The 15,377-nt window shown below is 44.2% G+C and overlaps 1 protein-coding gene across 6 annotated transcripts in view; it reads left to right on the top strand.

The window, feature by feature from the left end:
- LOC119656717 (tyrosine-protein phosphatase 99A) overlaps positions 1–15,377 on the top strand; it is a 588,033-nt gene that overhangs the window by 485,740 nt on the left and 86,916 nt on the right. For all 6 annotated transcript variants that reach the window (XM_038063239.1, XM_038063240.1, XM_038063242.1 and 3 more), the window contains one exon: positions 14,316–14,432. In XM_038063239.1, coding sequence (XP_037919167.1) covers positions 14,316–14,432 — 117 coding nt within the window. The remainder of the gene's footprint in view (positions 1–14,315; positions 14,433–15,377) is intronic.

The following is a 15,377-nucleotide window of genomic DNA, read 5'->3' on the forward strand; positions in this document are numbered from 1 at the left end:
CTTCGCCGTACTCTTCCCGATCTCATAACACTGTAGGAAAGGAATTTCTTCGCCACCCCGCTCCTTCAACACGAGACACTAAAAGCTCAGATCTCGAAAAAAGGTCACCTAACAAAGCACAAACATTATCACGCCATGGGCTCCGCATTTACCTAAAGGCCGGAAATGTTATAACTTCCTTTGCCAAAGGTCATCGCTATGTTCACCGACCAAACACCCCCAGTCTTCTTTCTTAGAATATCTCAATAACTCTTCGTACGACGATATACCCTGCCTGGAAGCGATACTAAAGTGATCAACATCAACAAGGGGATTAATTTCACATTGACACCGCCCCCTTTTACTTACTGCTGAAGGCATCCGCCAGGTGACATGCTTCGGAGCCCTCCGTTCGGGGTTCCTTAGTGTGTCATCATTCACAATTCACATTATCGGGAAATCTAGGCTTCATATGGAATCCGTCTTGGACATTTTGGTATGGTTTATTGCGGATTACGGGTGGCTTGTAGCCACGTTCTTTGGACAAAAGCACTACCATAAGGTACTCAGATAATTCCCGACATTAACCTACTTGAATTCGGGAACTATAGCCCCCCGTCTCTCTGTGCAGTATCACATTATAACGATTGGCCTATCAGTCGCCGAAAGAACTTGTCAACTTAATCCCAAAAGGTTAGTTGTAGCTAAGTCAGATGTCAAGATGTGCCATTGCTTTTCATCAAGCACCTTCAACTAATTCCTGCCAGCCCTATGCTGATTATAGAACATGGAAGATCTTCTCGCGGGGCTAGCCGGCAAACGGAGCTTTACTGAAATAGATCTATTGAAGGCTTTTCATCCCCTTTGCCGAAAGTGACATTCCCAGAGCAGCTGTCCATGTCCGGTTTTTATGACTTTTTAGTGATAAAGTTTGATTTGCTGAGAAGTTCATTTTAGGTGTTCAGGAAATGGAGTTCCTCGATTGTACTATTAACAAAATCGGAATTGCCCTATCGCTACGTAATTTTCCTTGGTCAGTTACGTTTAAAGAGCTACGAAGGTTCCTCGAGGACGAACTACTACCGTCGTTTCATCTCAAATGCTGCGAAGTTGCAAGCAACAACACGACGAACAATTGGACTGATCCCATCACCCGAAGATTGGACGAATGTCACGAAAGCATTGCTAGTTCCACATTGTTTGTCTACTATGATCCAAACAGACTGATACTGACGCGTCCGACGAGGAGAAGGATGAGGACCGCTGATCACGCGAGCACTGTCTCCACCGACCAGGGTGCACAATTGAGTCTACGTTGTTGGGCTTGCTAGCGAGTTTAGCCAACTATAGACCTACCCGTCCCACGCCATATCATCTGGCGCCCAACGGATCAATCGAACAATGCCAATGTTTCGGATAATATAAGTTCACATCCACATGATTTTGGGCCGGGCCAAATGGAGAGCAACTTACTCCCACGTTTTTTGTCCACGCACCCCCCGTTTGAGGTCATGGCATCTCTCGCTAAAGTCGTCTCTAATGTGCCATGAAGACAACGGAAACTGAATCTAGTTGCTCTAGATAGGCTCTAGTGCCTATCGTGTTGATTTGCCTGCGAAACAATGTTACGAGGGTCCTGAGTAATGCATTCACCGTTTAACAGCGACAATATTTGCGAGTCCATTAATGGCCTGCGGAAACGCATATAAGAACTTCGTCTACGCCTAATTATCTATTGAAGCATCAGAACGCCATTTGTTTATCCCAATCGAAATTTCTACATATCTCTTGCATTCATTTAGGATTAAATATAAAAATGAATTGGCGATGATCAGAAGCCCAAACTGAGTGGTCGGAGTCGACCGAAATTGACGCTGAATGTCTGTCCACAAACACTGAAGCTTCATTGAATTGTTCCAACGACCCACGCCTGTGTACCTCTTTGTCAACTAGGCTCGGGAATGTGAGAAGGTCATTTAAACACTTCAATCCCTTACATGTCATTTAACAAAATTTTATGCAACCTTATATCAATGCGTGGGCTCGCTCCGGCATCTGAAAAACGAACAAACGTTGAAATATCGCGTGAGCCTAACGGAAAATAACACGCCAGTTAAAACTAGAAATGAAAACCAAAAAAAAAAAGAACAGCCCATCCACGCACTTACAGCCGTAAAACACCGGAGCCGAAGGCCGCGATCGCGAAGGAAGATTCTCTATGAATCAAATCCTCAATCGATGCTTCTTTGCGGTCACCTTAGCAAATATCATGTTAACTTAATGGTTACAAAAAAACCGTTGTTTTTGCGTTTGTTCATTATCCGAAGGAAAATGCCTTAAGTTCCAGTGAAGCCTCGGCTAGGTCCGGTGGGGCGCGGATTCGCTAGATTATACCGCTTTGGCCTGCGGTCGTCCCAGCAACAGTCACAGGTTGATGCTGGATATTATTTTGTCAATGCAATGCACCAAAGCCTTGCAACTTGTCCCTTCATGCCGCCCACGGGTCCGATCTCCTGCCCAGGATAGCGTCGCCTCCTGTTGTTTGAAAAGTCTGAGGTTTGATATGAGACGACGGCGACGTCGCAGCGCCGATTCCAACAAATTTTTCACGGACCCAAAACTATCATCGAAACTGACCTATACTTGACGAGAACGACGTTGAAGCATATATATAACTTTCAATCCTGCAGTATCGAATCACGAACACATTTACTTAAAGTCATTTAAATCCTTTCGCACTTGAAATATCTTGATTCGATCGTGCCAGAAATGACCCACAAATCTAAACCTGTCTACCAAAAAACTGCTCCTAAAAAGTGTTTGGTGAGGTGCGAACACTTTGTGTTCGCCATGTAATTCAAACAAGATCATCTCAGCCGACTTTTCCCGTGCCGGCCTCAACCCGACGGCGGTACAGTTATTCCAGCATCCACAAGCGCAATATTTCTTTTTAGTCTGAGACAAGCGTTATGTATACACTTGGTAAATGCAACATGATTAAATCAATGTGCAAACAACAACAAAAAGGTTAATGATCGTTTTCAAAATGTTGGAAATTTTCTATATTAAATATTTAGGTTTTTGTGGAAGTTAAAAAGTGTCAGGGTTGTAGATAAAATTGTAAATTGTAAAAATGATCATTTTTTAATTATTATGAATTGAATTGAAAGGATGGTAATAGAAATGTTGATGGAATTTAAGTAAGAGAAAGGGAAATATGCTGCACACAAGGAAATGCATCTCTCATTCGCTTGTCACCTTGCAATCCATAAAGAGAAGAGCGCAGCTGACACAAAAATAACGAAAAGAATCGCATTTTATCAGGCTTTCTCTAGAAAGTTGTTTCATGTTGAGTTTTTGAGGGCTAAATTCGTGCCTCTTGCGAATGTTTAGTTGCAATACCCCAGCAAATTCTATAATCATCAAGAAAGCTCTAAGTTTTGATGGATATATAGTTTTTTCGATATAGAATACCACAAATAATAGAGCATTAAAGCAGGCGAGGCAATACATTAACACCTAAAACGAATTCGTGCCTAGCATGTTCCTTGACCTAAAATTTGGGTACCTAAATGAGCTGCTAAATTTCCGATTCGAAAACTGTAATCGTTCATAGACTTCCTTCCCTCCATAGATATTTTTATTACTCCAACACTCATTGATTTATTGCAAGGACACCGATACATCTCCATTGCCATTCCTCCTGATAGATTTTCGCATGTTGTTTTCAACTACACAGAATGTAGTAGTTCCGGAATCCCAAGGGTTATATTAATTTCCTACAATTCCTATCCGTCAAACATAAAATAATAATAGACTCCTAATACTTTGCAAGCAGTAATTTGTCATTATCGCTGATAATAATCACAAAATAATGAAAAACTACCGCTTAATGACGGACATTTATGATTTCGATTCTGTTTCAGTGAAAGATTCGACGCTAGTTGTTTTCATAGTGGAAATATCGCATGTTTAGATATAATAAATTTCACTTTTTTCCTTGGTTGATTAATGGAAGTTGTAGCGTTACATTTGGGAAGAAAATATCAGGAAAAAGTAAAAAATATGTTTATAATTACACGGTGTAATTATTAATGATGGAAAATGAAAATTTTGTAAGTTTGGAGTTATGAGATTTTAATTATGAGCAACCCCCTCTCAAGCGACGCGATTAGGAATTTATATTGAAAATTTCAAGAGCAATAGTTTCGCTTTGGCGCTTAACTTCTCATTCCAAGGTGATTCCACTAAGGACTTTACTCTTGACGTTCATAAGTTAGAGAGAATTCATGCAATTCCCCTTCTACATTCATTTCGCCTCTTTAGAATCATAGACAATGCAATAAAGTATAATCAAGAAGAAAGTTGTATGTAAGTCCACTAATAAAATACAAACTTGGAAAGTTTAAAGATAACTTTCCCTTTGTAAACATACATCACGGATGCAAGTTCTTGGAAATATTAATGACAAAATGCGTTTAAAAATATGGCTCCAATGAACCTCTAACCTTGTGGCTGGTGGGTATGTACAGTTTCAAGCATTTTCTTCTTTAGCCGTAGAAGTTGTGTCCTTTCAGAGCTTTCACTACGTTCCTGTGATCCTTCTGACTTTTAAGAAAGGAAAGGGGGGGGGGAACCTTTAATTGTCTAACTTCGCTATATTTGTCTTTTTCATATCTTTAATTGATGTGTCTATTATAATACAGTAGATAAAAATATTGCACTGAATAACTTCGAGCTGTATATGCATGATAAAACGTCACCCTCTATGGTTCTGAGTGTTGGGCGAACATAAAAGCGAATGAACGACGCCTCGTGCAACACGTGATGATTACATCTCAAATAAGGGCATCCTTGGTCGGTTGCACCATCGAAAAAATTGCGAAAGGGGTGTCTTCGATAATATGGAGATGTAATTCGCGCTGCATGGAACTCACTTGCCAAAATTGAGGAAGAACTAAAATGGTGAATGAATAAACTTTGGCTTGATACGCTAAATGGTGATTTGAGGGCCTTTCCAGAAATAGGAAGCAATATCGTGCAATCAATCAAGAGAGCCGACCCCGTTTCTGAACGAGACAAAGACCTGAAAAGTAAGAAAGAATCTCTCAGTGAGTTTTGTTCAAGCGTAATTTTTCAAAATATACGATCACACCTTTTTTTCCGTAAAGTAGATGTGGGATGTGGTACATCATCGATCAGGGTCGGACTTCTTCCACCAAAAACTTTTCTCCCAACTGCACTCTTTCACATTTTTTCAGGGTGATTACATTTTAGGCATACCGTGCCTTTGCTGTCTAAATGAACCATATATCTGGGCCTCTACTTACCGTCAAGGCTTTCAAAGCTCCTCGAATTTAATATTTTTCATTTAAGTCCTACTGGTTTTATAGATTTGATCTTGTTAATGCTTCATCGAGGTATCGTTTCCTTAGATAGATAGATAGTTGAAAAGAATATCCATATTCGGACAAGAATTGCATTGGGACGTAGTCTACCTAGGGGATGAGTTGGTGTTGTGTAGCTACGAACTGCGTCAGATTATTGGAACTTCTACTTTTTTGGCAGTTCCTGAGAGAATAAATCCGTAGAATTGACGCCGCTGTTAATCAGAACTACCGCTTCAGATGTAGGTTGCACAGACCATAGAATGTTTCGTCGGCTTTGCGCTCGAAATTAATCACTTCACAGATTCACCATCCATCAGCGCCTCGAAAGATGCGTCTGCAGTACTTATCCTATTTGCCACAAAACCTGAAGGCTGCAATGGTAGCTCTTCAGTCAGTTGATTGTTGCCGGTTCCTCAAATCGACCCCGTATCGCCCCCAAACCAGGGGGCCTTTGCACTTGTACGACTTCAGCACATATTCAGTAGGCTTGCGAATATCTTTATCACATAAAGAAAATTTTGACGTTCTACAGGACTAACTATTCTTGTGTCCTTCTTGGCCAAAACGGTAGAATAGTTTATTTATGTATGCACTTTCCCCTCTTCAAAAAACCCGAAGGAGGGCACCAGTCGTTGGCTCACTATTCCTTGAATAACCATCATTGCTCCTATCCAACTATGCGGCTTTCTCCCTCTCTCCTGCTTTGAGAAGATTTCTCTCCCTAGCTTTCTCATCGCTTGTTTCTATGAGCACTTCTACTATTTTCAGCAGTTCCTCTTTCCTGAACAATCTGAAGCGCATATTTAATATTGGAAGATCATCCGCTAGACTAGATGCAAATTGGAAAACAAAAGCATGATTGATTGCAAAAAATGTAGCCGAATCCCACTATTCTGCACATTCATCGTACATCAATCCGCCTGTTTAAACCCTTTTTCTACGCGTGGTTACCGTAAGGGGTGAACAGATGTTAATTTGAAGGCGTCAGGTCAGAGAATGCGGAGGAGATTCCAAAAAACACATCTGAACGAGCCCCGATGTAGCTTCGTGACGTTGGTCTGTGAGGTCTGCTTTCTCGCGTAGCAGGCGGACTCCCTTTTTCAGTATGCCTCCCTCTCATTCTGAGTTGCTCTTTTCAATTTTTCCAGAGTCTCATAATATCTCACCGCGTTGTACTCTACTCCTAAGCCAGATATTCAATCAAAATTATGCCTTTATGCCTCCAAGCACGGATATATGTATATGGTTTTTTTTTTTTTTTTTGCGTACACGGAGGTGGAAAATCTTAGAAAGATACGTCCGCCGCAGCTCCGCCGCCCGAATGGCGGAACAACAGCGGGCGCGTGTGGGATTCACACCCACTAAAAACCACCCCCGGTCTCTCCAGCCCCAGCCCCGCGGGACCACCATTGAGGTATTACTTCGCGGGGTAGGTTTGCTCTTAGGCACTCATCCTTCTCCTTCTTTGTTCTTTCAGCAACTCCTGCATTTGGATGATTGCGGAGCTAACCGCAAGCCACTTCTCCTCGGACTCCAGCATCTCAGTAACCAAGCTCTCCGGGGTCCCGCTCCTGCCCAGCACCTGGTTTAAGCTCCTTCTCTCCATCGCAAATCGTGGGCAGTGAAACATCACATGCTCTGGATCCTCCGGTATGCCATCGCATCTGGGACAGTTCGGAAAATCATCCAACCCAAAGCGGTGCAGATACTGCCTGTAGCAACCACCGTGTCCCGTGAGGAACTGGATAATGTGGTAGTTGGTATCCCCATGTTTTCGCTCAAGCCACACCCTAATGTTGGGAATGAGCCTGTGCGTCTACCGACCTTTCGCAGACTCGTCCCATCTGCGTTGCCAGAGATCAAGCGACTCTGACCTTGCCGCATTTCTACGCTGTGCATGCCCTTCCATATGTCTTGCATTGTACAGGACACTCATTTCTTTGGCCAGAATGTCAACCGGGATCATGCCTGCCACCACCAATACTGCCTCATCTGATGTGGTTCTAAAAGCACTGCAAACCCTCAAAGCCATCCGCCGGTAAACCGAGTTCACCTGCTTCCGTCTCTGAGAGTTTGCAAGCGCCTCTGCCCACACAGGCGACGAGTAGAGCAGGATGGAGCGCACCACTCCGGCTAGCACCAACCTCCGGCAATGTTTCGGCCCACCAATATTTGGCAACATTTTTGCAAGTGCCGTGGTGGCACTGGCTGCCTTTTGGCATGCATACTCTAGGTGCTCCCTAAAACTCAATTTGGTGTCAATTATTACCCCCAGGTATTTGATAGCCGGCTTTGATACGACCGTATGTCCACCGACCTCCACTTTTACAGTGTTATTTTTCCTGCGTTTCGTTATCAAGACCGCTTCCGTTTTCGCGTCCGCCAAGGTCAGCCCGGCCTTTTCTAGCCAGGACTTTACCGCTCTCACTGTTTCCGTTGCGTAAACCTCCACATCTTCTGGGTGTTTTGCTGCAACAACCACAGCTAGGTCATCAGCAAAGCCGACAATCGTAGTCCCCTCTGGGACGGGAAGAGCAAGCACCCCATTATACATGATATTCCACAACAGGGGACCAAGTACCGATCCCTGTGATACCCCGGCTGTGACAATGTACTCTTTGGGGCCCTCATCCGTCCCGTACCAGAGAGTCCTCCCTGAGAGGTAGTTTTCCACCAAATTCGCTAAGTATCCGGGGACACCTATGTCAGCCAATGACCCTTTAATTCTATTCCAGTTGGCCGAGTTGAATGCGTTTTTGACATCGAACGCTACCACGGCACAGCAGCCGCCAGAAATCAGTGCACCTTTTGCCAGGTTTACCACCATGCCAATTGCGTCCACCGTAGAGTGGGCGCGTCGGAAACCAAACTGGCGTTCCGACAAACCATTGCTGGCTTCGACGATGGGCAGGAGTCTGTTGTAGATGACTCTCTCCATCATCTTCCCCATTGTATCCAACAGTCAGATAGGACGATACGACACTGGGTTTCCAGGTTGCTTGCCAGGCTTCGGAAGCAACACCAACTTTTGCTTTTTCCATTGGGCAGGGAATATTCCTTCTTTTAGGCACGCCTCGAAGGTGTTGGCGAAAAGGTCGGGCCTAGTCTTCACTGCCAGTTTCAAAGCTCGGTTGGGGATGCCATCCAAACCTGGGGCCTTGTTGTCACCGAACCTACCACATATTTCCCGCAGCTCCTCCACAGTTACAGGCGGTATTATGCCGTCATTTGGCTGGACAAAAACTTGCCTTCCCCTATTTTCGTGGTGAGGGAACAGAGTGGTAACAATCTGTTTCAGGAGGCGCGGACAGGTCACCTGGGGTGATTTCCGCAGCCTTTTCATCACCACTCTGTAAGCCTCGCCCCAAGGGTTTATGTCGGCATGGTCGCACAGCTGTTTGAAGCAGTTCTTTTTGCTCCTCCGAATGGCTTCCTTTAGGCGGCCACGCAATTGCTTGTGTGCCTCCTCTCGACCGTCGCCACCGGGTTTTCCCCTGAGCCTCTGGCAAAGCCTCCTTGCCCGAAAACATGCGGCTCGCAAACTTGCGATTTCATTGTTCCACCAGTAGTTGGGTTGCCTACTGGGGAGCAATCGCCTTCTGGGCATAGTAGCATCGCATGCTTCCGTCATCCATCGAGTGATCTGGGTGGCTTTCTCTCCAGCCGTACCATTCAGGGATATGTCGGATTGGAGCACCGCGGAAAACGTGTCCCCCTCGAACGCTTTCACTGTCCAGCCAAGCATACCACCCGGCATTTTGCGAAAACTCTTTTTCGAGCTCGATCCGCCCTTGATCTCTATGCAGATTGCCTGGTGATCGCTGTGAGTATAGTCCTCACTGACATGCCAAGCGATTCTACTGGCTAAAGTGGCACTCACGTATGTCAGGTCCACTATAGACCCCAGGCCCCTTCCCCGGAAAGTGTACGAAGACCCAACATTCGCCAGTACCACGTCCAGCTCCGCGAATGCTTCGATGTATATGGTTGTCATTTGGCGCAACAACCACACCTACGTGTCATCACTCACGGTTACTCGAAATGTATTTTAGTATCCCAAAACCTTCCGAGACGCCCGCACTCCTTCTCTACTGTTCCATGCTAAGTGCCCTTGGGTTGTCCCACACGTCGACCATCTTGAAAGGGTAGATTCCACTACATAGCATAGCCCAGCAATGCAATCATTGGCCTTCCTTAATATGTGACCTATCCGTTGCCACTTCCGCCTTCCGATCACATCGCTTACGGCTGTCAACCAGATGCACCAACTAAGTTCTTCGTTTGTAATTGTACCAAGCCAGCGTATTCCAGTGATACGACGTAGGCAGGTGTTGACGTAGGCCTTCGAGTAACAGTGCTCTGATAATTGATTTTAATTGCTTTGGAATGCCCCCTGCCCCCCGCTTTGGTGCTGTCAAAAGCCTTCCCGAATCGATGAGGAGCAGGTGAAGCGAAGATCTAAACTCCGCGAACTGTTCCAAAATATTCCGTGGGATCTTAATGTGGTCAATCCAAGAGAATCTAGAGCAAAAAGCAGCCTGCTCCCTGTCGAGTAAGTTGTCGAGGTGTTCCTTGATATATTTAAGGATTATTCTACTATTATCTTCACGGCAATGGGCAGCACGAAATTGGCACACTCAATACGGGTTCTCTTTTTTGGAATACTAATAATAATATAGCGGTCATCCAGTAAACCATGTGCTCGGAGTAGGTTTCTTAGTCAGCCAAAAAATGAAACCTGCTGTTATCGGCTTTGAAAACATAAGCGAACGGCTATGCACTCTGCGCTTGCGAGGCAAGTTTAGAAATATAAGCCTCATAAACGTTCACGCCCCTACAGAGGAGACTGCAGAGTCGAAGAAGGATACCTTCTACGAGGCAGTAGAACGAACCCTCGAAGCCTGTCCCAGATATGATATCAAAATCATACTTGGGGATTTTAACAGCCAAGTAGGGAAGGAGCCCGTATTCAGGCGATACGTTGGCTCCCATAGCTTACACGAAAAAACAAATGATAACGGACTGGGGTCTATTCAATTAGCAGGGTCACACGAAATGGTTGTTGGAAGTACCTGGTTTGCGCGGAAAGCGGTCCACAAACATACGTGGGCCTCTCCAGACGGGACCACTTTCAACCAAATTGACCACGTGTTGATCGAACGCCGCCACCTCTCAGCCGTGATGAATGTCAGAACATATAGGGGGGCCAATATAGACTCGGATCACTATCTCGTTGGCATGGTGCTCCGAGCTCGAATAACAATACCACCTAGAATCCCCTCTGACAATCAGGTGAGAGTGAACACTGAAGCCATCCACAACACAACCCTCTGCGACACCTATAAGAGGGAAATGGATGCTGCAATAACCGCAGTCAACAGAGGACCTGGAGATGAAGTATCAACAAATGATCTTCACAATCACCTGAAGAACGTTATCATGGATACGGCCACAAACATACTTGGCCCCAGCCGCAAAAGGAGTCGGAACGGCTGGTTTGACGATGAATGTAAGCTAGCAACGGAACGGAAGAATGCCGCATACCGAGTAATGTTGCATTCTCAAAGAACGCGGGCACGCGCAGAGACTTATCACGAACTCCGACGAGTGGAGAAGCGACTTCATAGACGGAAAAAGGAAGCCTGGGAGAACCAATAAGTCTATGAACTAGAAAAGTACAGGGAGCAACCGCACCAGGCGCGGAAGTTTTACCAACAAGTCAACAGGATGAAGCCTTATACACCTCGATGCTCATCCTGCCGAGACAAAGAGGGAAATCTGATTTCCGACAGAATGGGCATATTAGAGCGATAGGTTGAGTACTTTGATGAGCTACTGAACAACCAGAACATCGGCGAGTTGGAGGTCCCGCCAACTGAAGACGACGGACAAATACTGCCAAAAAATCATAAGTCGCCAGGAGCCGATGGAATTACAGCCGAATTGGTTAACTATGGAGGCAACCAGTTGCACCAAGTGGGTCATCAACTTGTGCTCAAGGTATGGCACAGCGAATCAATGCCTGACGATTGGCAACGAGGCATTATCTGTCTCATACATAAAAAGGGAGATATCACACAGTGCAGCAATTATAGAGGTATCACGTTGCTGAGTACCATCTATAAGATATTCTCCACTATCTTACTAGGCCGGATAACCCCATACGCCCAGAACATCATTGGCCCATACCAAAGAGGCTTCACTCCAGGCAAATCAGCAACAGATCAGATTTTCTCTGTGCGGCAAGCGATGGAAAAACTGTTGGAATATGGACAACAGTTGCACCATCTATTCATCGACCTTAAAGCCGCCTATGATAGCATAGCCAGGGTAAAACTGTACACGGCCATGAGAGAATTCGGTATCCTGACGAAATTAATAAGACTGACTAGGCTGACCCTGACCAATGTGCGAGGCCAGATAAAAGCAGCAGGATCACTCTCAAGCCCATTCGACATCAACAACGGTCTACGACAAGGGGATGCCCTATCATGCGTCCTCTTTAACCTGGCCCTCGAGAAAGTGATCCGTGATGCCGAGGTAAATGCAAGAGGTACGATCCTCTTCAAGTCCACCCAACTACTGGCCTATGCTGACGATATCGACATCATGGGAAGAACGACCCGAGATGTACAAACTGCCTTCATCCAGATCGAGCAGGCGGCGCGAGATCTTGGGCTGCACATCAATGAAGGCAAGACAAAATATATGGTGGCAACGTCAGCACCGAAGACGAATCAACCAACAACATCAAACCGCACTGGTCAAACACGAAGAAGAATAAGGATAGGAGAATACAACTTTGAGACCGTTGACAATTTCTCCTATCTAGGGTCAAAAATCACAACCGATAACAACTACGATGATGAAATTCGCGCACGGTTGTTGTCAGCCAACAGAGCCTATTTCAGCTTACAAAGACTGTTCCACTCGAAACGTCTCACCATAGGGTCAAAGCTCTTACTGTGCAAGACGATGATCTTGCCAGTCCTCATGTATTCCTCGGAAACTTGGGTTCTTAGCAAGAAAAATTGCGAACTCTTGGCCGCGTTCGAGAGAAGAATCCTCCGAAGAATTTTTGGCCCCCTACATGAGGATGGACGATTCCGTAGCCTACACAATGACGAAATCTATGAGCGATACCATGACCGTCCGGTTGTGGATAAAATCCGGCTCAATAGGTTACGGTGGGCGGGTCACTTAATCCGTATGGATGAGGATGATCCCGCCCGGAAAGTCTATAAGGGCAATATCTATGGTAGAAAAAGAAGACGAGGCAGACACTGCCTAAGATGGAGCGATGGCGTGGGTCAGGACGCCAGACAGCTTTTAGGGATATCGAATTGGTGGACCTCGGCGCAAAACCGGGATGTCTGGAGTTCCTTATTAAGGCAGGCCTAGACCGGATACCGGTTGTTGCGCCGTTGATGATGATGATGATGAATAATAACTCCCTCAAATAGTCAGTTCAGCGATTTTATTCCGATTTCTCTCCTGCTTGGATCCACATGTTACGGTGGCTAACCATTTTGTCCACAAGATCCGGAAATTCATCGAGTGCCATACGGCTAAGAACTGTGGTGAGGTGTTCCCTCCACCTCTTCACCTGCTCGTTATCGCGGATGAGGAGTCGAGCGTTAACGTCCCTCACAGAATCATCGAAAGATTTGCCACCACATCCAAGTTCTTTCGTGATGTGGTATGTATTATACTTCTACAATCATTACGATCTGCGACAGTTGTTGTTGGTTGGTTGTTGTCCTCGCACTATACCAATGTTGACCTTGGATCCACTGCTTGACGTCCCAACTTCTCCCTTCTAGGGTGTAATCAGCTGACTCTCAAGTGATGTTCATTTGATTCCCAGGAGTATGGGGGTTAGGAGGTCCACGTTACAAGGTCTGATAATAGCCTGGACTGAAATCATATGACAGGACTCAAAATCTAAAATAGATTTCAAATGGAATGATATCTGTCAGAGGGCAGGAACTGTCTACGTGTATTTGGAAATCTAACTCTGTTATGTTATCAAAGTTATAGAACAAGGAAGCATCAAACGGAAGAACTGTTTATGTTAAAGAGAGCGGAACCTACTTTCTACGTTTGATGTCCTTTAAAATCTAACACGTTGACAATAACCTTACAGTTCCATCTCATAAAGTGACTTCCGACCAGATCTACGAGAAAATTCCCCAAATGCAATTGTTTCCATAAAATAAAATATTCTTCCATAAAAGAAGTCACCGAAAGTTCCTGCAAATCTAAAAGCGAATACTTTGTTTCTGAGCCACATACAACTATATTATGTCATCAGGAAAGTATGCACCTGCAGAAAAGAAAACAAGTTATCGTACATAGTATCCTTTCCTGTGTGAAAAAAACTACTCTGAGTGCACATGACGTTATTACTCAGGAAAGGATAAACAGATAACATCATGCCGTATATGAATAAATCAAATATAAGATATGTGCATTCCCATGTACCAGAAAAAGTGCCTCCATAGAACAAATGGGAAAATCAAAAGTGAAGATGCAGGACAGCCTGACATTTTCCTTGTCAACTTTCATGTAGGATATTTAGATCGAATTTTTGCATGGTGCCGCCAGTACCTCAACTAACTTCAAAATTTTTTGCCACTCTCAGTATATCTGCTCGCTTCATGAAAACTTTTAACATTCTCCAATTCAATTACCCTGGAATATAGGGAAGAATTCACAATAGGAGCAAAAAATGACGAGGAACTTTCACATTGAGAAAGAAAAACTTTGTCTTCTATCCAAAAATGATTTACATATCCTTGCTAGGAAGATATATGAACATGTGTAGTCTACATGTATGCGTGGAAAATTTTTGGGAAATTTCTCATGTTTCTCTTGGCGATTTCTTCACCGATGCTATCTGATTTTTCTGATTTTTATTTCATTTTTCCAATTTCTCTTTTTCAGTTTACCCTGCCAAATTTGACAACGTACACTATCTACGAGATAAAAGTTTGCGCAGCATCTCACAGCATAATAGCATCAAATAGAATAATACATGGGAAATGTTCGGAGCCAAGAAAGGTAATTGCTTTGTTTTTGTCTTTGCCATTCGTAATGTGGCAATTTTATGGTTTTATTGCATCAAGTACAAATCAGATTTAGTAAATTCTTTTTTCCTAAACTCCATATGAAATGGTTCTGCCGCAAGGAAAAAAAACATTAGCTTTCAGTTTCCAGTTGTTTTTGTGCTTACAGTTGAATATTTATAATGAGTACTGATTCGCAACTTGATGGGGTAAATACACTTCCCTGGAAAATGAAATCGTTCCATACATTAGGATGTTTATCATCCACCCTTGTTCGAAAACCATCAGTATTCCTGTCAGGGAATCGGGATCGGAAATCATCGATGTTCAAAGACGAGGGAATGAACCATTATCAGTCATCACATTTCATACTGAATAAGAAACATAAATATACCCTCAGTCGTTTTACAGGTAAAACGAGCGGAATATAAAAGTTAATAAAATTGCCGAAAACAAAGTTAAGAAAGTTAAGAAAGAACAACAAAGATTAACAGATATAACTTGAGGAAATAAATATGCGAAAACTCTACACACACAAAATGTAAGCTCATTTCTCACCACCACGACCTATGAAATACGGTCCCATGTATAAAACAAGCATGGATTCATCATAATCAACGGCGCAGTAACCGGTATCCGGTCTAGGCCTGCCTTAATAAAGAACTCCAGACATCCCGGTTTTACGCCGAGGTCCACCAGTTCGATATTCCTAAAAGCTGTCTGGTGTTATGGTATCGCTTATAGATTTCGTCGTTATCTAGGCTACGGAATCGTCCACCCTTATGTAGGGGGCCAAAAATTCTTCGGAGGATTCTTCTCTCGGACGCGGCCAAGAGTTCGCAGTTTTTTTGCTAAGAACCCAAGTCTCCGAGGAATACATGAGGACTGACAAGATCATAGTCTTGTACAGTAAGAGCTCTGACCCGCGTTTACCTCAGCA

This window comes from Hermetia illucens, chromosome 5 (assembly GCF_905115235.1).
Source record: "Hermetia illucens chromosome 5, iHerIll2.2.curated.20191125, whole genome shotgun sequence".
Classification (NCBI taxonomy): domain Eukaryota; kingdom Metazoa; phylum Arthropoda; class Insecta; order Diptera; family Stratiomyidae; genus Hermetia; species Hermetia illucens.